Source organism: Triturus cristatus, chromosome 3_1, assembly GCF_964204655.1.
Source record: "Triturus cristatus chromosome 3_1, aTriCri1.1, whole genome shotgun sequence".
Lineage (NCBI taxonomy): Eukaryota > Metazoa > Chordata > Amphibia > Caudata > Salamandridae > Triturus > Triturus cristatus.
Window position 1 is genome coordinate 528888379 of NC_140583.1, and position 27480 is coordinate 528915858.

General features: G+C 41.0%; 1 protein-coding gene across 1 annotated transcript in view; it reads left to right on the forward strand.

Moving 5' to 3' along the window:
* Positions 1 to 27480, forward strand: part of RLBP1 (retinaldehyde binding protein 1) — a 172850-nt gene that overhangs the window by 87706 nt on the left and 57664 nt on the right. The window contains exon 4 of the mRNA XM_085644451.1: positions 13785 to 13989. Within this exon, the coding sequence (XP_085500577.1) occupies positions 13785 to 13989 (205 nt within the window). The remainder of the gene's footprint in view (positions 1 to 13784; positions 13990 to 27480) is intronic.

The window sequence follows — 27480 nt, forward strand, 5'->3', positions numbered from 1 at the left end:
CTTTCCGAAACTGCAGAAGCGTTGGGGTGGTCCTGGTGGATACAGGAATGTTGTTCCAGATCCTGGGTGCATAGATGGAAAAGCCCTGCTATCTTGTTTTTTCTTTTTTACCCTTCTTAGTCTGCAGTCTAATGGTGTCCTGGCTGCTGGTATCCAGAGAATTACCCGAGATGGTGAGCTTGTTTGCAAAACAAGCAGGGGTGCTGTTCATGATGGCTCTGTAAATGATGCAGCTGCTTTTGCAGATGGCGAGAGCCTCCAAGGAGAGCCATAGCAGTTCCTTCAGAATGGGAGTGATGTGATCATATTCCTTCAGGCCCTGGATGAGATGTGGTGTGAAATGTCCTTAAAAGTCAGTCAATCAAGTGTCTTGTAAACCATGACTACTAACTCGTAAGAGTCTCAAGGCGCTGGGGGACTGCTGATCCGTCGAAGGGGCAAATTTGGAGTCTAGGAGGCCATTGAATAGGGCATCACCACCATGCAGATGTGAAAGTGTGAAGGTTTGAGCAGCAGTTCTGAAGTCCTTTTCTGGAAGAAACTGTTTCACTTCTTAAGGACAGAGTGCTGTTACCAGGCTGTCTGATTTTTTCAGCCAAAAGCCACCCTGTTTTGCTAAAAGCAGTTCTTTACTCAACAGCCAGAAAGGTTACACACACAAAACATTTTAACATAATACCATAGTCTAGAATAATTTCCTTGGGTTCAATGGAAGGCAATAAGGTATTAGTTATCTATATGACTCACTAAACATCTCTGGCAGTGTGAGAGGGTTAGGACTCCACAAAAACGTTTTGCTTACCATTCAAGAAGTTCCTCTATTATTGGACTGCAAATCGGGCTTTCTCTGGAGCAACTTCTACCATCTTTGTAACATAGCCAGAAGAAATCAGAGGTATCACCGATCTTCTAGCATTCCGAAAAAAACGAACACATCTCTTCCAACTCCACCTAAATCCTTAGTCTTTCTTGGTCTCTTCTTGTCTACCCACCTTATCTTCCTTTCTCTATTTCAGCATATATGTACCTGCCCCCAAAACTGTTATATGGCTCTTTACTGATTGCTTTTGATCAATATTGAAATGGCAAAGTTCTAATTGTCTTCTTATTCACTTTGTCTCATACTTTCTTACTCATACCTCCTTACCTCAGTTTACTTCTATGCATATATTTTTCATCATTGTCCGGCCTTTGGCTTTCTGTCTCCCTATTCCCTTCTCTATCTCATCTCCCTAACTTACCCCCTCTAAACGACTGTTGTCAACCATCTTGATGATGCTGCCTTCGCTTGCCTAAGCCCTTCCTGCTCTGACTTCTATTGTGTTCTTTCTCTTCTTTTCCCCTATTTTACAATGATTTATCATTTGTTTTAATTCTTTATTATGTTACCCTTTATCTCTTATGTTGGTACATGGTTTAGATGTAGTTCTCATTTGAATATGTTCACTATTGATTTTGTTATTTACTGTTAACCTTCAATACCCCGAATATGGATCCCCTCATCCCTTCATTACCCCGAATATGGTCCCCCTCGTCCCAGTCAATACGTGTGGAGGCGGCCCCGCCCACCACAGTTAAAAAAAACAAAGTCCTTCCTTCATGTCCATGACCTACATGGACTTAAGGCTCCCTCCCCCACATCCTGTTCTGTTAGCAACAAGGCACAATGGAAAAGAGGTGCAGAACCCCTCAACAGGAAGGGAGGGTGGGGCTCTGACTGGGACGAGAGGGACCATATTTGGGGTAATGAAGGTTACCGATAAGTAATGAAGTCATAACCCCTCATCGGTCCCCTTCATCCCAGTCAATACCACCAAGAAAATAAATATTGATAATATTGTAATAAGGCAATAGCACTTCAAAAAGGTTCAGTTTGCAACCCCTCCTCATTGCACTATGATAGCTTAAAGGGCATATTACCCTGAAAGCCATCTTATGCAAATCTTTATTGAGAGTTAATTGTTATGGCAGAGAAAGCATGGAGGATTTTTTCAGAGAACTAAAGATTAACCTTTGAGGAAGTACTGTTATTAGAGTTGAGCTTTAGTCACACAGCTTTTTGTGTGCATACAATTACAACAATATGGTTTACTTTACCATATGAGACAATCTTCCAGGGATGTCAAGGTGGTATTCCAAGGTAGAAGATGCCTTGAAAAGTATTTTGTATGGAAAGAGTTTGTATGGATTCAGAAGCATTTGTAAGGCAAACTCACACCCTTGCCATGGGTGGATATTTACTGTTCAATGCAAGGGTAAAACTGTACCTCAAGTGAAAATCTGTATGGAACACCCCATATAATCTATGTACTTGCAGAGAAAGACAATTTTCCTTTCCCGTGGAGAAACAAGTAAAGTCACATACACATTTTCTAAGTATATGTAAATATACACATACTACATTGACTCAGGTATAAATGCGAGTGCTTTGAGTATTCCAGCACAGCTTCAATTTAATGTAGAAGGTGGCCACCCTGGATAAAAAAAAATTAAGAAGGACTTTAGCCAACTTTGTCATGGCGAAACCATACCCTAGGGTAGAGGTGGATGTTGTCTGCATACCAAAGGATGGTTACTTCTCCATCTATAAGAATTAGGGCTCCCTGTGACTCTTTTAACACTGTAGGTAAGGTGAGTGGTAATGTTGAATCTTGAGGCACTCAATAAGAGTAAAAAGTGAATAATTTTTCAGAAAAAATATAGCTGCATTTGGGTCAATTACAGAGCATTAGTTAGTGGTTAAAAATAAAATGAAACAGTAATTAGTAGCATTTGATGTTGGAAGTCTAAAGTACTGAGATTTATTATTCAGGATGAAGTTATTATTTATTTACCGTTAGGTTTTAATGACAAATTGATTCAAATAGACAGACAGACTCTGAAAGGTAGTTTTTTTTTAGTTTTTGTAATCAGGGATTTATTGACTTTGTGAAGACTGTGATCCAAGAAATTAATGAATTGACAATGATGCGTAGGCAACAGAATTGGCGAAGAGAATCAATTTGCCAGAATTGTAGTGACACCGAAAGTTATAGAAGGACAAGAGCAATGTTGTTTGAAGCATGGGCGAACGCTTTTTAAAATGACCGCTGTTACTTCCCATTCGTTTGTTGAGTCTTGGTTTTTTGTGCGAGTATGATGAAACCGGTGTTGTAGAGCACAGATTGTTCTGCCTGTGATGGACTATGTCCCTCTGGATATGTAAGATTTTTTAACAGTACTCAATTTGAGCAAGTGGTTGTAGGTGCCGGCTATCTATTTTGGCCACTTGCACTCCTTTTTACTAAATAAACTTTGATCCAGAGCAAGAGAGATGAAAACACAAAAGGGGAAAAGGAGGAGGAATGGAAAAACAGAAAACTAGTCACAGAGGGAGAAAGAAGGGACCTCAAGTATGAGATTTAGAGGCAAGTGATTATAATAAAGAGGCATGAGGTGGAATCAAGACAATGCCTCCTTAGTTAGAGCAGACCGCGGCCGTCTGAACAAACCTTTGGCCCCGGGCACTTATTATTTTGCAAATTAAGCACTGCTTTATAGCCAGGTGTTAGAGTAGCATTTCTTTTTAGCTAAGGTTAGCTTTTTGAAGATATTGCAGTTTTTCGAAAGAATTCCTGCTACTGCTCAGGAAGATAACATATCTAGGGCTCGATTTACCAGTTTGTCACGCAGCGCAGTGCTGCAGCTGCAAACGCTGAGCTGCGTGGGAAGGAGAGACCACCATATTTACAGAATTATGACACTCTCCTCGCCTCTCCCGAACGCCGATGCAGAAATGTGCAGCCATGCACAATAGCCATACCTTTGCACCATAGTGCAAGGCTGTCTCCGTGAGTCTAGAATAGGTTTTGCACTGGAAGGATCCCCTTCTAGTACAAAATACTATGCTTAGACTAACTTTTAACATTTTCCCACTTCTGCATGTGTCCTTTACAGTGCAGCACACATGCAAAGTTGGAAAAGAAAGGAGAAAAAAAGCTTTTCTCCTTCATTGCGCCTACTGAAATGGGCGCTATTTTCTGATTCTAAACCTTGTCTACTTTTTTAAGTAGATAGGGCTTAGCAACAAAAACCTTGGGTGGTTGTATGGAAACGCTCATGCAACACAATGGTATACCTCCTTGGCGGTAAGCAATGCAAAGAAGCGCTATACACTACTTTGTGTTACTTTCAAGTGAATAGGTGAAAAAGATTTAGGGTCATTGTGCGTCACTTTTGTGACACAAACATGGTGTTATGTCTTAGTAAATAGACCCCCCTAGTGAGCATGATGGGTAGAACAGCAGCATGTCGGCTACTATGAGCAAAGGGCAAAAAACTGTCAATATTCACTTCACATTATGTTTGCCGCGTCTGCAAATTGGGTATTGTCAGCAGTTTACTGTGCTTGCAACTATTTTGCAGATTTGGACTAAAGATTGTTACCTAGATTTTCAAGATAAAATAAATACATGGAAGCCTTGGATTCTACTTGACTCAACACAATACACACAACAGTCTGCTTCTGAGCATTTCAGGGATTGGGATGGACTACAAACATGTATCATGGGAATACACATGACATCTGAAGAATTAAGAGCAGAATTTGAATACACAGAATGCTGGAAAATTGTTCCTGAACATGTGTAATGTGGAACGGTTTCTCTGCCACTACTCCTGGCAACTGTAGCTGACCGTAATAAGCATTGGCAATACCAGTAGGTTTGGATTTTATGTGACATGCAGGCAAACACAGGCATGCAGAAATTATCTTTCTTTCAATAGCACATTAAAGCCAAACCTATTGGCTTTGCCAATGCCTGGTAGTGGTTATATTGATATTGGTACTGGCGGTGTGGTATTGAAGGTGGAGATGGTTTTGCTGTCGATTGTTTTGGTATTGGTGGAAGGGGTTGTGTTGCTATTGTTGGTGGTATTATTGGTGATAGCGTAGTGGTGGTGCCATATTGATGGTGTTGCTAGAAGAATTAGTTTTGGGGTAGTTCAGTAGGAATAGTGGCATGGAAACGGTGCATGGTTTTGGTGTTATTGTTGTGGCAGTGATGGTGGTATTTGTATTGGTGTAGGTGTTACTGGTTGTGTTGTTAGTGGTGATAGTACTTGTATTGGTGATATTGGTGTTGTGGTTTTGGTGGTGGAATTTGTGTCAGTATTGTGATTGGTGGTGGTATTTGTTGTAAGGGTATTGCTATCATGATGGCCATCTTCTTAGCATTAGCATTTGTGTGGCATTGGTGGTTGCATTGGTGGTAACAGTGATAGTGGTATTGTTGGTGATTAGTTGTGGTGCTCTTGGTGGGGTTGATGCAGGTATTAGTAATAGGGTGCCAATGGTGGTGGTGTTCTATTGCCATTGGTGGGGGTGTCCAGGTGGTACTGATGATTATGGTATTGGTGGATCAAATTCCAAGTAAAGTTTTTTTTAAAAGTTTTCTGTATACAATACATGTATGAAATTAATAACTGGATGTGACAAAAAGTGTGATTGTTGAATGTAAAATACGCCCTCGTGTATTGTGATGCACTTACTCCATACAAAGTGGATGCTACACCAAATCATTAGCATGAGGATAATCGAGGAATACTCCTCTGGGCTGATCTAAGCAATCATTGAAAATGTCTCAAAACCAGTGGCTGTAAGAGGATGGTTCAAGTAAGCTAAGGGTTAAAGGGACTGATCCAAACTCCAATCTAGAGGAGATTTTGTAGGCTTTAGATCTTGTACATTACTGCACTGTGAATCCAGCTCTAAAAGTGCACAAATAAGCACATTGTTCCAGAGGTTGTTTGTGGGTGGTACTGTACCTGCAGGGGGTCACATTTTTGCAATAACTGTGCTTAGTGCAATACTGGCTAATATTACACGTATTTTCAAAGCTGCTTCTCACTCCTAGCATGGCCCATAAAGGATGCGACGGGAATGTTTTCTTATCAGATTTCTGCACCCCAGGTTGAGAAACTGCATGTTACATGTCTTCACACTTCTGAGTGCAAGTCTATTTTCTGTACATTTTATTAGAACCGTCTTTAAAAAGTAATGCTATTGAGTATTAGTTAGTGCTACCACCTAACATTGCCGATTTTCTGCTGAATATACACATCTTACACTAGTGGTAAATTCCATATTCGTTGGTTGAGAAATGGATGGCACTAAAACACCGTCTGGACTGAGTCACTACCTTCCACTGCAGTGAAATGCACCACGTGACGAACGTATATTCTGCAAGACTCTGCATGTAGAAAGCATACGTGCTAATTTATTTTCTTGTCTACTCCAATGTCTCCTTTTGTGTGGGTAGTTAAAGATCCCGTACACTGCACTTTAACCTTCTGTTCCTTCTACACATAATTAGAATGCACATGGTGAAATAACAGAGGATCTCTGTAAATTATAAGGCAGTCCAGCCAAAGAATATCCTACAGGATGTGTCAGGGTGATTAACTGCGGACGCATAAGTTCCCAAAACTAATAAAGTGATGATGTCGTTATTTGACTTTTAACATGCTAAGAAAAGGTCCGCTTGTTTTACTTAACCAAAGTATAATGGTGGAACCGGGAAGAACTGGAAAACTAAAAGGCAAATGCTTTAGGAATAAGATTGTTTAATTATTTATGTAAACTATCCCATACCTAAACAAAAATAATTTTATGATAGAAAATGTCTAATATCTGTTCTGTTTTCTGTGCTGTATTTGTTTTGCTTTTCTCGTGTCATTAATTGTGTGCCTTCCACTTTTAGTTCTCGCTTAACAGCGTTGGCAGCCAATAGGGCAGGCTTTAACGTTATAAACAGCATTTTTGAATGGCTTGTTTCTATCCACAGGCACATTTAGGGCAGACTATTGGCTTTGCCAGTGCTTGCTTTGTATTATCTGAGCGGTTTGTCATGTTGAGGTATTGTATGAAATTGCTCCTCAACATTCTGATCCCCTATGAGATGAAGATTCTGTTACCTGTTGTAGAGTGAACTTAAGTGTATTCTGGTGTATTCTATATCAATTCAAACAACTGCTCATAGGAGCACGAGCACAGATTTATACCTGCTATATTAATCTCAAACCATCCCAGCAATGCAATTATCCAAGTAAAACGTAATACAGAAATGCTGAAACATTTACATTTGCTAATGGGATTGTGTGTGCAAATCCCAAACCGTTTTATTAAAATGTTAATATAATATTTGTTCCGGTGACAGGAGGCAACTGTTGCAAGGTTCTCAAACCAGTGAGAAGTGACCCTAATGGGGGTCATCAGAAGTTGTGATGTGGTCAAATCAAACAATTATTAGTTATAACTCACAGACATTCTAAAAATGGATGCAGCAGAGTCGGTCTTCGATCTAATGGCGTGAGAACACTCCTGCTCACATTTGTAATTTGCACTGTATCCCTCATTTATGGTCCAACTTTGTATTTTCTGCCCTCCCACCACTGTTGTTATGTCCCCACTTCCCTTAGGGAATATTCTCCGCTTTCACTTTTCTGCATTTTTCAGAAGAGAGATGCAGGCAGAGGAACAGTGTAGTGTAGAGAAGAAGTGGAGGGGAAAGGAACAGGGGTGAGGTGCAGGGATGTGGATAGGAGAAAGCTACACGAACAGTAGCAAGTGGAGTGGAGCAGGAAAGAAAAGTAGGGGGTGTTTTTGGGTTGAGAAGGAGGGGTGAAGTTGGGAGAAGAAGAGCTCATTGTAACTAGCAGAGTTTTATCACCTGCAGTGCACACTGTTCCCACTGTATTATGGGATAAGGATATATTTAAATAATGAACGTATGATCCAAATTCAGATGCCTGAGAAGAGCTGTCTGTGGATCCTAGTCCTGGAATAGAACCAGGTGCCTGCAGGAAAAGTTCGAGGAGCACTGGATTAGCTGTATCTGGTTGCAAGCAATAAAACCGCAGTTGGCGCCACAGATCAGAATGTGCAATGGTAGAGTTGTATTTGGGGCTGCACACTGGCAAGGTATGCATTCTATTGGCCAGGAACAATTCGCACTGATCCAACTATATGGCACCAATGGTACAGTTGGGAGCGTTTTAGGTGAGGACTGAGGTGAATTAGAAAATCCTATAGGATGCAAGGATTGGAACAGCTGGGGACGCCGCCGGTTAGAAGTGGGGTGCAATAGCAGAGCTGTAGGTGGGTCTCGTCATTGGTGGGTTATGTGGACATACAGGCCAGAGATAAGGGACACTGATAGAGCTGTGTTGAAAAAATAGGGGCTGCGAGTGAGCAGCTTTCGAAGAGCTGCATTGGATGGAAGTGCTTAAATTGCTGCTGGTGCCGCAGGTCCGGCTTGAGTTGTATCAGCAGATCTGGTTCCAGTTCCCATTACTCAAGAACTGTGGAATGTGGTAAATCTGGATTATGGGACTCTGAATGGAACTTATGTGTGCGAGTCCCAGTAGTGTAATACCAGATGTGATGTAATTTTTGTATTGATGACATTTGGTGGTGGTGCATGTGGGCCCTTGCACTAAAAAGGGATACTACTGGCGAAACTAAAATGATTTGACAGCCCTATTTGTGGTTCCCATCACTCAGACAGAATGAGTTTCTCTAGATGAGGGCTGGTGTGCATTGGCCGAGCTGTATGTTTCTTGCGCTGAGCTAGGCGGTATGGAGTAAAATGCTCAAGAATAAGCTGATCCATGTATTGGAAACCGTGTGGGGTTTCCAGAGCAGGATAATGGCTCATCAACAGAAATGTTTTGCATGGGTCTCACTGTTAGGGTGGCAATAGATGCTGAAGAGTAAGATGAAGAGAGTCGTTTATGATAGGGTAAGCTTCAGGTCATTACGGACACTGTTTTCAATGGTAGACTTTTGTGTGATGATTTAATGATTCTGGATTCTGCGGTCTTGATTTGCTCCCATTAAACTATTTACATCAGCGGTTCTTAACCTGGGTCTGTGGACCACTGGTTAGTCTACGACACCTCCTTAGGGGTCCACAACTGTTTAGACAAGAAGGTTATATTAGCAGATCAATAAATTATATATACATACAAAAGCAACATGCAATATTGAAAAATTTAAAATGCTCTGTAAATGTGTATCGATTGGAAACTGAAGGCATTAATACATGAAGGCTAAAATGAACTTCGTTCCTTAGCTTGATTCGTGGGTCAGTGCAAGTACATCAGACATATCTAGTATGAAGGATTTGCTGTCCTCAACTAAAACCCTAGAATGCACCAATAAAAAGAGGATAAATTAGGAGCAGAAAAAGATGAAGTGAAAAGCTGGAGTCTAGCAGATCACATTGTTTTCTAGAAGAAGAACCACATTTTGGAAATTCCAACCTTCCAATTAAAGTTTAAATAATTATTTTAAATATCTCGTAATTTTTGTGTTTGGTTAATGTATATTTGTTTCTGTATCCTTTCAAATTGTTTTGTGGTTCAAATCATGGATGTTGCTTAGGAATGGGTGTCCAGCTTCGAGTAATGAGTCAAAGAAGGTCCACAGAAGTCAGAAGGTTAAGAACTGCTGAGTTCGAGTAACACACCTGTAAACAATGAGTTGCAGGTGAAGCGTTCAGAACTGGAGAAAGTGTCCATAATGATCTGGCGTAAGGAAGGCACTTCAGTATGCGAGTCCTAGTGTTTGAAGAGCTGTAGGTGAAGGCGGTCAGTATTAAAGTAGACTGGAAGAGCCTTTGTGTCGGTCTCATTAATAGAATATCAAAGGGTACTGCTGGCTAGAATTAAGGCACATTGGTAGAGATGTGCATTGCTACCAGCGATGTTATAATTGAGGTCTGTGCAGGTTAAAATTGATTTGCATTGGTACGCATGGTTTCAGTCTCAGTGTGTGACAGGGCTGAAGTACAATGAAATTGTAGGTGGATCCAACTAATGGAGTAACAGTTGCATCCTCAGTGCTGTATTGGGTGCATTGACAAAGCTGTGGCCTCTGTTGTCTCAGCGTCACGGTTCTACAATGCCTTTGGATGCTGCAGGCTAGAACTGAAATGCAAAATAAGAACTCAACCCTGTGTCACCCAAAGTTGTATTGATACAGAGAATCCCATTGAAAGAGATTCAGTTTCTCTTTTTCTTTGCCTTCTCTTAATAGTTTTGGAAAAACATAAGTGAGAACAACATGCCTCCTACTGTACATTTTCAGGTTACAACTCTGAAGTAACTCTTAAAAAACATGCATAAAGCACTTTATCTTCATGATGATGCCCTAAAATGTTAAAGTTAAGAAACCTATTGACACCAAGAACCAACTTAGGTAGCGCAGCTAGAGTTCTTCGGGTGTCGATTACCCTAGTGCAGTTTGGTTAAAAAATGCAATCATTTCTACATATGTTTAAATTTAGGTTACAGATAAAAAAACCTTAATGTTATATAAAGTTGAAGAATTTATTGGAACATAGAACTGAAATATTAATTTAACAGATGATGCTAATGAAAGTGTAATAGTCACCTATCTCTAATATTTTGCGTCTTTTTACCAGTACTGATGGAAATAAAGAATTCAGAAGCCTCTTTTACGAGGCCCCTAGCGGCACTTTTGCGCAGCTAGAACATCACTTTTTTCATGTTCCGGTGGCACAATGTGCAGCAGCATATTTACAAGGCCACGCAAAGCCACCCTGCGTGGCTTTTCAAGGCCTTGTACCTGTTACCTCTTTCACACAGAACACTCCTTGAAAGGGGCTTTCCATGGGTGTTGCTATGAGTGTTCCCATGCAACGAGGAGAAATATCCTTATATCTCCTTGTTTTTTTCCTCTTTCTATGTGGGCTGCATTCTGCAGCACACATAGAAAGAGGAAAACACCTCTCTTGATTGTTTTTGTGCACAAAAACAAACACCCCTACGACGCAGACACCCTTGCACCATGGCACAATCGTGCCTGCTTTGGCGCATGGCAGCCCATTGTGCGCCAGCACAGGAGAAAAGGCCAGTAATGTGCCGTATCTCAAAGATACAGGACATTCCTGCCATTTTCTTTAGACGCAGGGCAGCGCAGCTGGATTCCTTGTGGCACTGCCCTGCACCAAAACGTGGAAATGAGACCCTCAGTCTTTGAGAAAAATTATTCCAATAAATCTAGAAGAACATTTTATCAAGGGGTATATTGGAAGATACACATTACAAGTTTGATATAATGATTGTTCAACCAAACACACTGCAATGTTGAGGAAATATTAGATCCCAACACAAAAGAAAAAACTAAGGTGGTCATTTTTTACACAGTAGATGTGGTGCAAGCCTCCAGCTCTGCCTTCCCAGTAGGCAAATGCCTGCCACATCTAGAGTGTTCAGCTGCACCAGGGCATTTTTGCCAATATTACTAGAGAAAACTTGACAGGAGCACTTTTGGGAAAACAAACATGGCATATATTTTATAGTGCCTAACTCAGCAGGATTGTTTGTTCTATCCCCAAAGCAGGTGTATCTCTGCAGTACAACAAAACAAATGTCTCTGGGCGCATAATTCTTCTTTCCTATGTGAAATGACAGGCACCTCATGGCAATCCCAGGCAGGAAAACTCAGTGCACACAATCCCTCCCCAAACAGGGTATGTGGCTTATGGTCTGTCATGGCAAGGTGTGTAATAGCGAGCGAGCTAGCTGAAACTCCACCATTAGAAACAGGGGTTCCCCAACCTCAAAATGAGGCACGTGTGCTACAGGCTTGGTGGTGTGAGAGTCATATTGATTTATGAAGAGGATCCAGTTCTACCAATCCCTAAATGGGTCCTATCAGTTGGAAATGCCCAAAGGTTATACCTTTTAAGGGCAATATTTATGGACCAGTTTGCATCACTCTTGCACCACACAAAGTGGATGAATGGAGCGTGAGCCCTGGTCTAGCAGCAACCACAATCCTTGTCAGGGTAAGGCACAAGCAAACCCCAAATTAACCTGTGCTCCACCCCCTGGGAGCTTGGCACAGAGCAGTCAGGCTTTATTTAAAGACAATGTGTAAAGCATTTGTGCAACACTTCCAACAGTAAAACAGTGAAAACACCAAGCAAAAAGATCCCACACCAGTTTGAATTTTTAAAGAATAAAGTGAAAAATAACATGTAAAAGCATAAAGCACCAACCGCAGCTGTCTGGTCTCGCTGGATCTGGTGAACGTCAAACGTTCCGGCTGACAAGGATGGATCGCAGGTCGGATACAGTCCCAGATTAGTCCCACTGAAGGTTTACCATCTCAAGTTTTGTGGCAAGAGTCCCGTTTGTGTTGGAGAGGGTCGCAGGGAGGATGGAGAGCTTTGCGGGGTTTGTCAACATGCAGGCTGGACCTTCGGGTTGGCAGTCCCCCGTGGGCTGTTGATGCTGCTATTCGAAGAGACGAGCTGGCAGTGGCTCGTACTGGATAACGGTGCGAGCAGCATTGTATCGTGTGAACGGGCCCATTCGTGGTCACAAAGATCCTATAAGCTTGATTTATGAGCCACACCTAGCGTCAAGGACCTGAGAGACACCACTTGGGCATCAGGAACTTGCTACAGCTGGGTCCAGGAGCTGGTTGGGGAGACTTTTATGTCCATGAGGCTCAGATCAGGAGGCCAGCAGACTAGCCCTTGGAGTAGCTCTGGGGTCTTGCAATCAAGATGAAGTTGCAGGTCCAGTTCTTCTTCCCCAGGCAACAGGTCAGCACAACAGGGCAGCTGTTCCTTTAGGGCAGCAGTCTAGCAGAGTGGCAGTCCTTGTAGGAGCACAGCAGTCCTTGTTCCTGGCAGAGTATGCAGATCCAGAAGTGTACTGAAGAGTTGGTATCTGAGATTCAGTATTTATACTCAGTTGTGCCTTTGAAGTTGGGTAGAAGCTTCTAGAGGTTTCCCTTTGAAGCCTGCAGGAATCCTGCCTTTCCTGTCCTGGTTCCAGACTAACCACAGGGTTTATGCAGCCTTTTGTGTGGATGTAGGACATAGGCTATTCTAGTGTAAGTATCCAACTTTTTAAATACATTGCACCCTGCCCTCTGGGCTGTCCAGGGCCTACCATAGGGGTGACATATGTATGAAAAAGGAAGGATTGGGCCTGGCAAAAGGTTTATTTTGCAGGTTGAACTGGCACTTTAAAACAATTGCAAGCCTGAGACATGTTTGAAGGGCCAGCAAAAACAAGGTCACAAAAAATGGAGAAGAAAGGCAAAGGCTTGGGGTAAGACCTCCCTAAAGCTGACTGGTCTACAGTAACTAGATGGTGGTTTCTCCATTAGCACCAAAGGCTGATGCATGTATAAACACTGAGTGGGAAATACACCTTGCTGACCCTCACATACTTAATTAGGGTGTAGGGAAAGAGATTTATCCATGTATGTGCCAGGTGAACAAAAGAAAAAGCCTGTGCTAATGCACATGATTGTTAAAAAAAGTGTGGGGGGGGGAGTTCTCACTGAAATCTACAAGTCGCAAGATTTCCCTGATTACTGTTGGGGATTTTTGTGAATCCCGAAACAGTCAGAAATTTACTGAAACTGTAATAGACCTACACTCGGTAGACTTCCAATTTTTAAAATAATGTTTGTGAATCAGCTGGCACATGCCTGGATTCAGAACAGTGTGGGAGTAATGACAAGGGAGTGTTAACTGACATTTTGTGGTTTTGTTTGAACTGCCATGTTTTCAGGCGCAGACCAAAGTGTGCATAGTTAAACTCATGTCAGTCTCTCTTTACAATATGATCATGATGTTCATAGACCTCCTCATAAAGCCTGTACCTCACCAAGGAATAACATGTTTAGCCACACAATTTTGCTGCTCCTTAATTTTGTTTATACAGCCTAGTGTGCCTTTTTTTTTAAACTTTAGGCAAAAGATGAGTTGAATGAGACAGAGGAGTCCCGCGAGTCTGCTGTGAAAGAGCTCAGAGCGCTGATTCAAGAGAAATCCAGCAATGGGGAAGACCTCTGCAAAACAGTGGCCGAGAAGGTTCAGGACAAAGAAGACAGTTTCTTCCTTAGGTTCATTCGTGCCCGTAAATTTGATGTCAATAGAGCCTATGAACTCATCAAAGGTAAGAGCTCAGATTTCTCAGTACAATGATGAAAGAATGCATGAGGGCTTCCTCAAATGTGTCAAAGGTTTGTGTCAACGTCTTCATTCTCTTCACACTGAGTTATTGTAGGGTTATCCAACCAAGGTAAGAACGGTTCTTAAAGTTAAATACAACTTATTAGGGGCGGCGGCCAGCACAGGTAAGTGTGATGGGCAGGGAGGCAGGGCAGGGTGCGGCAGAGGGAAAAGCCGCCAGATGACGGAATTGGTATTATTTATTTATTTAAGTATACCTATTCTGTCCTCTGCTCTGTCGACTCCCCTCCCCCTCCCCCCCACACCCCTCGAGGGCCCCCGCTCACCGCGTTTACCTGTGCCGGCCGCCGCTGCTTCTTAGGTTGTGAAACATATTTTCAGGGACATAGATGGGACACTGTACCTGATCGTCTTCTTAAGCAAGATTTTATTTGACGGAATATGGAAGCAGGGATTTAATCTGCTCTATCCTTAGTGATATCTACTGCCCTGCAGCTGAGCGGCACGTACGTTCCCCTGGTCCTTTCACCCCTTTGAGGCATTGGCTATTATCAGCTTCCAGTTTTATCAATTTTTGAAAGGTCACTTGTCCTGCCGTCTCTGTGCTGAAATGTGTAAGGCATCCTCCGATATATTTTTTTTTACAATTAGATTACTCTGATTGGGAGTCCATGGTTCATGGTAGTCTTATACAAACTCAGCATATTTAATTTGTGACTCAACTAATCATTTTTGGGCAATATTTAATTTGTGTTCATATCTTTGATTATTGGATTTATGCTGACGACACTTGTTGTATTTCCCCGCAGTCTCTCTCTATCTTGCATGCTATACAATCTGCAATAAATAGGTGGACTGGTGTCTTCACTTAAACAATCTGATTTGCTGTTTCGTGCATGGGAGATAGGCATCACAGATACTTCACGATGAAAACTCACAGCATTGCTTGAACTGGCATGTCTTTTGATTAAGTCGGATTTAAAATTGTAATTCGGAAATGCCCGTTTTAGGAAGTTGCCAATTTTCTGTGTCAGCCATTAAGTGCATGTAGCCTGTACATGCATGGGTCACATGACTATGGGTAGCTGAATGTTGAGTTAAATCTAAAAGTACAATCCTGGTTGAATGATATAACTAATCTGGCAGCTTTGCAGAATCTTTATATCTCTGTAGTTCCACTTTAAATGTATTGTTGATGCCATACGGCCTTTTGTATTGAGAAAATAACTTGGGGGGGGGGGGGGTAGGCTGATATGTGTGGGTTTTGGAGGAGTGTATTATTAAGTATATACATGAATAGTCCTTTAACAAATTAGACTATGTGGGGCATATTCATCACATTCTCCCGCAGTCCAGCAAGTCACCTTGCTGCGCTGTTCGCTACTGTGTGACAGGGAAAGGGCAGGAATGCAGAGTATTTAAAAAAAGATATGGCATATTCCTGCATTTTCCCCTGTCCTGGCGCCATTTTGGCTGACTAGCACCAACGCAGGCCCCTTTGCACTATGGTGCAAGTGTTCCTGTGTTGCATGTAGGATTATTTTTGTGCAGGAAGGGGCACCTTCTTGCCCAAAAACAATCATGAGAGGCATATTCCTCTATTTATGTGTGCTGTAAGCTGTAGCACACATGGAAAGAGAAGGTAATGAGAAGAAATAAAGATATTTCTCCTCGTTATGCCTCTCCTGGGAAGGCGTATCTTTTTGGTGGATTCCCAGGTTTACCAGTTCTGGTACACATGGGAATGTGACAAAAACCATGGGAGTTGCATGAGAACAGTGACGCAATGCCCATGGAATGCCTCCCCAGTGCAGAGTAAGGCTAAGCAGCGATTTGCTCTGCGTTGCTTTACTCACGATTTATGCAGCTACGCAAGGTGGCCTTGCATGGCTGCATAAATCTCGTTTCTGAGCTGCGTCGCGCATCTACCATGTTGCTTGGTGCAAGCGCGACACAGCTAAGATCATAAATATGGCCCTAAGTATTGAGTTCTCAAGGTGGGTTATAGATGGTAACTGTACATTTTAATTCTTTTATTTTTGAAAAATAGTGTTTTAGCCCACTGCTAAGGGCTGTACCCTTGGTAGTAGGCTATTACACTAGCTTCAGAGGGATGTATGACGTTACAACGCACACTTTTACAACGCATGCACTTACAACGCATTTTTTACAACGCATAATCCATTACAACGCACTACACTTACAACGCATGACACTACAACGCATTTTTAAAAAATACCATTACAACGCATACCATTACAACGCATAATATTTAATTGCATTTAAGGTAAGTATTAGATAGTATAGGGGTAAAAATTACTTTTCTAACTCCAGGGGGTGCAACAGTAGGGTAAGTGTTGGATAGTATAGGGGTAAAAATTACTATTCTAACTCCAGGGGGTGCAACAGTAGGGTAAGTGTTGGATAGTATAGGGGTAAAAATTACTATTATAACTCCAGGGGGTGCAACAGTAGGGTAAGTGTTGGATAGTATAGGGGTAAAAATTACTATTCTAACTCCAGGGGGTGCAACAGTAGGGTAAGTGTTGGATAGTATAGGGGTAAAAATTGCTATTCTAACTCCAGGGGGTGCAACAGTAGGGTAAGTGTTGGATAGTATAGGGGTAAAAATTACTATTCTAACTCCAGGGGGTGCAACAGTAGGGTAAGTGTTGGATAGTGTAGTGTAATATTATGCGTTGTAATGGTAGGCGTTGTAATGGTATGCGTTGTAAAGGTATTTTTTAAAAATGCGTTGTAGTGTCATGCGTTGTAAGTGTAGTGCGTTGTAATGGATTATGCGTTGTAAAAAATGCGTTGTAAGTGTAGTGCGTTGTAACAGTTGCGTTGTAAAGGTTGTTCCCCGCTTCAGAGTTACAGGCCCTGAACCCAAGTTATAGTTCTCAGCCACAGATCAGGGCCTATAGCGAGGGAGAGGGTCTTTAACAACCGGTATAGCCTGAGACCGAAGAGCTAAAAAGCTATTAGAACATTCCACCAACTAAGTGCAGAATGTCCTAAATTAAAAAGGTAGAAACATAAATACCAACACGTTGGCACAGAAGGCTTGTACCAGCCATTATTGGCACGGAGCCTCTCTTTAGTCTTCGGTAGAGCCCTCAACATTAAATTGTCCTGATGAAAATTGTAATTTCTAAAAGGAAATGCATCTCTACACACATGAGGCCACCAATGTTATGGGGACACAGGATTCTGTAATTTTGAAACGTTTGCCACCCTGTTGTCGATTGAAGTATTGTGCCCTTCCACCTACAAATGGCGTGCCTAGAGAGCTCCGGTTTATTTACTTTTTTCATCTAACACTTCCTTGAGTTTTGTAGTGAGGTGTCCTATTATACCTGGCATCTTTTCGCCTGTTTCCCCAGTCGTTTTGCTTTTTGACCTCCACTTTTTGACTCCGTTTTTGCAGGCTTAGTGTCTCTGTGCAGCCGTCACTGCTCCTATTGTAAATTGCATTAGGGATTGGTGTTATCATTATTGGCATATTTGATTTACTGGTAAGTCCCTAGTAAAATGCACTGAGAGTGCCAGGGGCCTGTAAATCAACTGCTGCTAGTGGGCCTGCAGCACTGATTGTGCCACCCACACGAGCAGCCTTTCAAAGGGTTCTCAGACCTGCCACTGCAGTGTTTGCTTGCAGTTTTTACTGCCACATCGCCTTGGCAAGTGCACCCACTTGCCAAGCCCTAACCTGCCCTTTTATTAAAAGTGAGTCACCCCTAAGTTGGAATGTCAGAAGGCCATCGTAAACTAGGGGAAAAATATGTTCTCTTTCCCTAGTGGCATAATTCCGTTTTTTTCAGAGTTGCATTTTAAGTGGTTAGTTTTCATCCAGCAGAAGACAGCTGTGAGACATTGTCGGAGATTTTCTTCCGCCAGTGTAGCATTTTTATCTAAACCTAAGATTAGCTGCGTATCCTCCGTGTAGGAGATAGTCGCAATGTTAAATGACGATATCAAACTAATCAGAGGGGACATATAGACATTAAAGAGTGCAGGACTGAGGATAGACCCTTGTGGTACCCCAGTAAGCATAGGTTTTTCTGCTGACTGATAGTTTCCAAGAGTGATGACTTGTCTTCTATTTTGTAGAAATGATTTAAGCCAGGCCAAGGCAAAATGAGAAAAGCCACATGACACGAGAAGGTCCAGGAGGATGACATGAGAAACCGTGTCAAAAGCGGCTGATAGGTCTAATAAGACCAGCACAGCATTTTTCCCCTAGGCTAGGGTGGCTTTCAGGGATTCAGTGGTGTACAAGAGGGCAGATTCTGTAGAGTGTTGAGGCCTGAAACCTGCTTGATTGGGGTGTAGAATGTTGGCTTCTTCCAGATAGGTCATTAGTTGAGAGTTTACAAGTTTTTCGGTAATCTTACTGAGACAGTAGAGAGATGGGTCTGAGATTGGTAAGGGTGGACGGATCCGCAAGAGGTTTCTTCTGGAGGGGCTTGACGGCGACAAGTTTCCATTTGTTGTGGACTTCAGCTCGTAGTAGAGAGGCATTTATTATATTATTAATAACTGGGTTGATAGTATCTAAAATGGAGTGAAAAATTAAAGAGGGACAGGGGTCAAAAGGAGAGCCTGATTTAACTGCGAGATTTGCCTGACGGGATTGTTCTAGGCTAATAACTTGGAAAGATCTAAGTGATGGTCTATTAATATCTATATCTGGATAGTAGGTGGAGTAGCATGCGGAACAGAGGGAGCACGAAAATCTTGTGTTAGTGACTGAACTTTTTGTTCAAAGTAGTCAGCTATGTGATCGCAAAGGGATTGTGATGTGGGATTGGTAAAAGAGTTAACTATCTTAAAGATAGTTTTTGATTTGCCTTGGCCAGTATCAGCATTTTAGTGAAATAGGATTTCTTAGCAACCTTAATTTGTTGATGGTAGTGTCTAAGGGCAGTTTTAAAGCTGCTTAGGTCTTCCTGTTTATATTTTAGTCGCCATCTGTGTTCCAGGGTCCTGCAGTGGCTGTGTAATTCTTTCAGGTTATGGGGGTATCATGGGGGGAGGGTTTTTTAGACAATTGTTTTTTTGTTGGGGCAGGAGGGGCCAAATGGTCCCTCAAGGTGGTCATCCATTGAGTGAAGCGTTGGTTGTCTACAGCTGGGTCTCCTGACAGCACGGGCTTACAAATTGCGGATGCAAGTTTAAGGTTGGGGAGGGCTGTAATATCATTCCATTTCGGCCTGACATTTTGGGAGATGGAGATGTGGCTCTTCAGTTTGTTCGCCTGCTGGTGTCTAATTTCTAGAGGAATAAACTTGTGGTCGGACCAGGTTAAACCGACTGGGGTCTTAACTGTAAGAGTCGTTAGATTAGAGCAGATACCGTCCTGCGTTATGAGTGGGGGTGGAGATCCGCTGGTCAAGGCCAAGCGTATCAAGGATTTCTAGGAAATTCACTGCAGCTGGGTCATTTTGTACATCTAGGTGGATGTTAAAGTCTCCTAGTAAGGTAAAATTTGCAAAATCGAAGAATAAGAGAGCTTACAGTGTCCCCAAAACTATCCAGGAACTTTTTGGGCGGGCCTGGAGGGCGGTAAAGCAGAACCCCTGAGAAGGCGAAGGAGTTTTCTGATTGGAAGCCTTCTGCACCTTTGAGGTTGAATATTTCAAACACTGAACATTTAAGAGTGTTACAGTAAATAATTACTAGCCCTCCTCCTCTTTGTTCCAGTCTGTCCTGTCTATGAATGAGATAGCCCGTGGGTAGTGCACAGACAATGTCTGGGTTGCACCAGGCTTTTAGCCAGGTTTCTGTTATAAAGAGGCAATCTAGGCTATAATCTAGGGTATAAAGATAGAATATCGACGGGAAAATATCGACTAACATTAATATCGTGGTAAGAATATCGACTGTGAAAAATATCGTAATAGAAAATATCTTTGTTAAAAATATCGTTTCTTGAGAATGACAAAAATATCGTCAAGAAAAAATATCGATGAACAGAATATCGTTGATCAAAATGTCGTTTCATATAATATCGACAGAAAAATATAAGTTGTTATAAAATTTATAAAAAAATATGTATTATGTTTTTAAAAAACTTACAAAACTCCTACTAGTAATAATATGTGTTAAAAAATATTTTCTACAAAAGAATTGTTAAAATTTTAGTAGCGGGTTATTGGTATTATAGGGGATAAGGGTGGGTAGTAATTTAAAATTTGTTTTTTACAAAATTTCTAAAATATAAAATTAGTAGAAAATAATTAAGAATTCGAAATTTTAATTAGAAATTTCGATTTGTTCACGAAATTAAATTTGTAATTAAATTTTAAAATTCCCCCAAAACATTTTAGGAGCGGGTTATTGGTATTATAGGGGATAAGGGTGGGTAGTAATTTAAAATTTGGTTTTTACAAAATTTCTAAAATATAAAAATATTAGAAAATAATTAAGAAATCGAAATTTTAATTATGAAATTCGATTTGTTCACGAAATTAAATTTGTAATTAAATTTTAAAATTCCCAAAAAAAAATTTAGGAGCGGGTTTTTGGTATTATAGGGGATAAGGGTGGGTAGTAATTTAAAATTTGGTTTTTACAAAATTGCTAAAATATAAAAATATTAGAAAATAATTAAGAAATCCAAATTTTAATTAGAAATTTCGAATTGTTCACCAAATTAAATTTGTAATTAAATTTTAAACTTCCAACAAAAAATTGTAGGAGCGGGTTTTTGGTATTATAGGGGATTAGGGCGGGTAGTAATTTAAAAATGTCGTTTTTTAAAAGTGTAGAAAATATTAATAAATTAGAAATTTATCATGAAATCAAAATTTAACTTCGAAATTTAAAATTTTACATGAAAATTATTTTGTTATATTAATAAAAAATATTAAATTAATATTGAATAAGCGTTATTTTGGTATTATAGGGCAATAGGGTATAAAAAATAATTTAGATAGAAACATTTATATTGTTTACTAACCTGCACATTTCCTGACTTATGTTGGATTGGAGTTAGAATAGTAATTTGTTATGGTTTACTATCCAGCACTTTCCCTGACTTATGTTGGATTGGAATTAGAATAGTAATTTATTATGGTTTACTATCCAGCACTCTCCCTGACTTATGTTATGTTTGGAGTTAGAATAGTAATTTATTATGGTTTACTATCCAGCACTCTCCCTGACTTATGTTATGTTTGGAGTTAGAATAGTAATTTTTTATGGTTTACTATCCAGCACTTTCCCTGACTTATGTTGGATTGGAGTTAGAATAGTAATTTATTATGGTTTACTATCCAGCACTCTCCCTGACTTATGTTATGTTTGGAGTTAGAATAGTAATTTATTATGGTTTACTATCCAGCACTCTCCCTGACTTATGTTATGTTTGGAGTTAGAATAGTAATTTTTTATGGTTTACTATCCAGCACTTTCCCTGACTTATGTTGGATTGGAGTTAGAATAGTAATTTATTATGGTTTACTATCCAGCACTCTCCCTGACTTATGTTATGTTTGGAGTTAGAATAGTAATTTATTATGGTTTACTATCCAGCACTTTCTCTGACTTATGTTGGATTGGAGTTTGAATAGTAATTTATTATGGTTTACTATCCAGCACTCTCTCTGACTTATGTTATGTTTGGAGTTAGAATAGTAATTTATTATGGTTTACTATCCAGCACTTTCCCTGACTTATGTTGGATTGGAGTTTGAATAGTATTTTATTATGGTTTACTATCCAGCACTCTCTCTGACTTATGTTGGATTGGAGTTTGAATAGTAATTTATTATGGTTTACTATCCAGCACTTTCCCTGAGTTATGTTATGTTTGGAGTTAGAATAGTAATTTATTATGGTTTACTATCCAGCACTTTCCCTGACTTATGTTATGTTTGGAGTTAGAATAGTAATTTATTATGGTTTACTATCCAGCACTTTCCCTGATTTATGTTGGATTGGATTTAGAATAGTAAATTATTATGGTTTACAATCCAGCACTTTCCCTGATTTATGTTGGATTAGAGTTAGAATAGTTAATTATTATGGTTTACAATCCAGCACTTTCCCTGACTTATGTTGGATTGGAGTTAGAATAGTAATTTATTATGGTTTACTATTCAGCACTCTCCCTGACTTATGTTATGTTTGGAGTTAGAATAGTAATTTATTATGGTTTACTATCCAGCACTTTCCCTGACTTATGTTGGATTGGAGTTAGAATAGTAGTTTATTATGGTTTACTATCCAGCACTTTCCCTGAGTTATGTTATGTTTGGAGTTAGAATAGTAATTTATTATGGTTTACTATCCAGCATTTTCCCTGACTTATGTTGGATTGGAGTTAGAATAGTAAATTATTATGGTTTACAATCCAGCACTTTCCCTGACTTATGTTGGATTGGAGTTAGATTAGTAAATTATTATGGTTTACAATCCAGCACTTTCCTTGACTTATGTTTTGTTTGGAGTTAGAATAGTTAATTATAATGGTTTACTATCCACCATTTACCCTGACTTACGTAGGATTGGAGTTAGAATAGTTAATTATTATGGTTTATTATCCAGCATTATCTATTTACTATTTTTAATAAGAATAATATATGTCATGTTGTAATATTCATTTCAACAATATAAATTAAAAACATTTTTATAACATTTTTACATACATATGACAAGTTTCTAAATTAAGAAATAACAACCGTATGGTGAAAAGACCGTCCGCACCGAACTCCCATAACAACCATGGAGACGTCCAAACAGGTGCCCGGTACGCGCCGACCCCCCCCCCAGCCCCCGTAGGTACGCGCCGACCCTCCCCCAGCCCCCGTAGGTACGCGCCGACCCCCCCCCCAGCCCCCGTAGGTACGCGCCGACCCCCCCCCAGCCCCCGTAGGTACGCGCCGACCCCCCCTGTGTGTACACCCGTGTACGGTGCGTACCCCCCCGTGTACGCTCGAGTCGAACCCCCCCGTGTACGCTCGAGTCGAACCCCCCCGTGTACGCTCGAGTCGGACCCCCCCGTGTACGTTCGAGTCATACCCCCACCCGTGTATGTACGGTGCGTACCCCCCCCGTGTACGCTCGAGTCGAACCCCCCCGTGTACGCTCGAGTCGAACCCCCCCGTGTACGCTCGAGTCGGACCCCCCCGTGTACGTTCGAGTCATACCCCCACCCGTGTATGTACGGTGCGTACGCACCGTACATACACGGGTGGGGGTATGACTCGAACGTACACGGGGGGGTCCGACTCGAGCGTACACGGGGGGGTTCGACTCGAGCGTACACGGGGGGGTTCGACTCGAGCGTACACGGGGGGGGTACGCACCATACATACACGGGTGGGGGTATGACTCGAACGTACACGGGGGGGTCCGACTCGAGCGTACACGGGGGGGTACGCACCGTACATACACGGGTGGGGGTATGACTCGAACGTACACGGGGGGGTCCGACTCGAGCGTACACGGGGGGGTACGCACCGTACATACACGGGTGGGGGTATGACTCGAACGTACACGGGGGGGTCCGACTCGAGCGTACACGGGGGGGTTCGACTCGAGCGTACACGGGGGGGTTCGACTCGAGCGTACACGGGGGGGTACGCACCGTACATACACGGGTGGGGGTATGACTCGAACGTACACGGGGGGGTCCGACTTGAGCGTACACGGGGGGGTACGCACCGTACATACACGGGTGGGGGTATGACTCGAACGTACACGGGGGGGTCCGACTCGAGCGTACACGGGGGGGTACGCACCGTACATACACGGGTGGGGGTATGACTCGAACGTACACGGGGGGGTCCGACTCGAGCGTACACGGGGGGGTACGCACCGTACACGGGTGTACACACAGGGGGGGTCGGCGCGTACCTACGGGGGCTGGGGGGGGGGTCGGCGCGTACCTACGGGGGCTGGGGGGGGTCGGCGCGTACCTACGGGGGCTGGGGGGGGGTCGGCGCGTACCGGGCCACCTACTCTGGTCGATTCACGCCGTACTTCGCTTTTGCGGCACTTTTTGGGTGCCGTGAAAATATTGCCGTCCGGACTGCTGTCGGTTCGAATCGTAATTCCTGGTTCGTGAAACGCTGCCTGAAAGCGTCCCGACGTCACGTCGCAGCATTCCCGGATCACATTCGTATGTATATTTTCGTCGGTCGGTGTTTTTTACGATTCGTACGGAAATGGTGTTTCCGTGCGAATCGTAATTCCATGTTTGTAAAGTTTTACAACCGGGTACGAGTCGGACGGGGAATTCGCTCCGACCGACGGTTCGTACGCGGTTTTTAACGGATCGTAATCGGCACCTCAATGTTTGTTTACTTAGTTTAGGGCCAATTTTAGAAAGGGATTGCTCTATTCTGAGTTCTTGGTAGCTTTGTTCTTTTTTAATGCTTTGGATTAGTTTGTGAAGTGTTGGTTGACTTCTTCCTAAAGTGGCTTGGAAGGCATTATGCCATCCTTCAACTGCGTTGTTAGTTTTAGCTTTCTGTGCTATTGTACTAGCATACACATTCCACCATGGAATTTGAAATTTAGGTTGTCTACGGTGGCCTGAACGATGTAATCTTCCAACCCAGGTATCTTCAAAATAGTCCAAGAAGGGAGTTAGTATTTTCTCATTGGTGCGGTAGAAAGGGCTGTCAATTAATAAATTGTAGTAGTTAGCTACTTCTGTTGTTGGTACATATGCCAATGCAATCAACTTTTTTATTTCATAAGCAAAGTGACTGTTTGTACAATATTCAATGCTTAAGGTAGATTTTTGTAAATGCCTCCATATACTTTGGTTGTAGTGATAATAACAACCTTGTATTGAGGTATGGGGATATATCTTAAGGATAGCTTGAATCATGGCTATTTCAAAGTCAATTATAATTCTTTGAGGATAGTAATTATCTGTTAATTCTTTGATCTTTGTTAAAAGTTCAACGTAGGTAGTATTTGTTTTGTTTGGCAGCAGAGTATAAACTAGAGGGATATTTGTATCTTGGTATTCCCCATGGATGGTGTAAAGTTGATAGAAAGGTTTGGGACAAACTTTAAAAGTCCCGTCCATCATCCATGTTTCACATGATTTAAGTTTTTGCAAATTACTATTAGTAGCAAAAAGTAAAACTCGTTTGTCATGACTCTGGTTGTCGTACATTAGGAATTTATCCTCATTATGTGTAATGGTATATTCAGGATATATTTTTATATCCTTAAAACTTTCTGGCGTTGGTGGAGTTGGATCTGAAGCACGTTTAGTTTTTGAAATTAATCTTTTTAAGTTGGGAATAGAAGGTAGCTGTCCTGTCACATGTTCTGGCACTTTGCTTAAAACATTTTTCAAAATACTAGTGCTTGTTTGTTGTGATCCTTTACTAGCATCTTTCAATGTTTCCAGTGCTTCTCTAACTTCCACTTCTGTTACATTTGGTGGGTGGTTATGCTCATGTACATTTACCACATTGTTATCAACAGTTGTTGCTCTACCATAGCATGCACTTGAGTAATATTTGCTACATTTCCAATGGGTCTTATTCGCTTTTACTCTTTCTTGGGTGTAGGTGTAACCCATGTAGTTCAGCATTAGTTTCCCTTTTTGCGAAGTAATGAAAGTAGCTCCAGTTGCCATGTCTAAGGTAGATCTGTGGAAAATATATATATGTATTTTTAAGAACATTGAAGACGATTTACAGAGATGTGTATAAGAGCAGGAAAAAGCGTGAACATATACTTACTATGTGGCTTCACGGGTAATTCTTTTATTCGTATTTCTCTTTCTGAATTTTCTTATTTTTAAGTTCTGTAGTAGTGTTAAAGAATAATTGAAAGACATGATTTAGTGTTATAGGTGTTTGATTTTACTTTCAGAATTGTTATACATACAGTGACTATACTTACTTGATGTAGTAGAAGATGTTGGTAGTGTAGTTGTAGATAGGTAAATAATTTTGTAGAGTCTGTGGAAAAAATAATCATTGGGTTACTTATAGTATTTGGATGATAGTAGTTGTTAACATATGAAGTAAATAGTACATTTACTTAGCAAGTTTAAATAATTTTTATCAGCTATCTAAGTAGACATGGATAAGGTAGTTTATAAATGTTTTTACATCTAATTTTTTGGTCGTTGTTGATAAGTTCAACATGTTTTGTTTTCACTCTAAAGAAGAACAGTTTTTAAATTAGGGAGTTTATCTACTTTTTGCTAAGTTCGAATGAAAAAAGCAATGGGATTTTACTTACTTGAAGTGTAGTATGACGTTTTGTAGTTGTAGTCGTAGGTTTGTATTCTCTTCTCTCAGCAAGGTAACCATTTTTCTCCAAGTTTGTGCCAAAAATGGTAAATTACGTTAAGTGTATAATTGTTTTTATATTAGTGAGTTAATTAATGGTAGCTTTTGATTGGTTCAATTAGTGAAATTTCAAAATCATTGGTCGAGAACGTAATTTCGAATTAGAAAACCGTTATTTTCGTAAGAGTTTGTTGCATCACTATTTGTTTGTTAAAGTACATTGTAAAAAGGTTTATATGTGCTTTTTTGTTTGATATGTAAATAGTTTATATGTAGAAAATAATGAAATGTGTTTCACATTTAGGCCATCGGAGTGTATGATAGTATCAGTAAATGTAATTTTTTTTAACATATATTATATATTTTGATGTCAATAAGTATTAGGAAAACTAAATAATTATATGTGTGAATAGTTTTGTAAAGTAAAATAGTAAAAACAAGTAGGTAAAATAAAAGAATCGTGCATATCGAGTTGGTAATAAAAAGACAATATTTTTTGTATATTTCTATAAGCAGATAGGTCATCGATGTTAGTGTAGTCGATATAAATGTCTAAGGTAATGATATTTAAAATAAAGTCGATAATGTAGTAGTCGATATTTATGTTGTAGATATTAGTGTGAACGATATTAGGGTTGTCGATAAAAAAAAATCGATATTTGTGTGAATTCTTGTTTAAGTATAGGATGACGATATTAATGTAAGCGATATTTTAGTGACGATATTTATTTCTGACGATATTTATGTTAACGATATTCCATCATGGAACCATAATCTAGAATTAGTTTGTGTATGCTTTGGGCATTTTTACTTAATGAGCGGGCATTTATGAGGCCTCCTCGTAAGTCGGTGGCATTAGGGTTATTTCCCAACAGTATGTGTTGTGGAGTACTAAAATCTATTTTGCAATTTTTACAACAAATGGGGCCCTTCCATTTGGTAACAACAAGGATGTTTTTACAAGTGTGGGGATTGCTGTTAAAAGCCAAAGGAGAGTCGCTAGAGAAACATCTGGCTAAAGAAAATTGGGTAGCGTTTCTGGCGCTGGTCGCATTCCGGATGCGGACGCCTGCAGACGGGCTTGCATTTGGCCTGCCGGCGGCGCTCCCACTGCACGCGTCTGCTGCATGTCGGCACCATTATCCCCTTAAGTAGGTGGAGGCAGAAGGACTGGGGGAAGACTAGAGCATCTCCCGTCT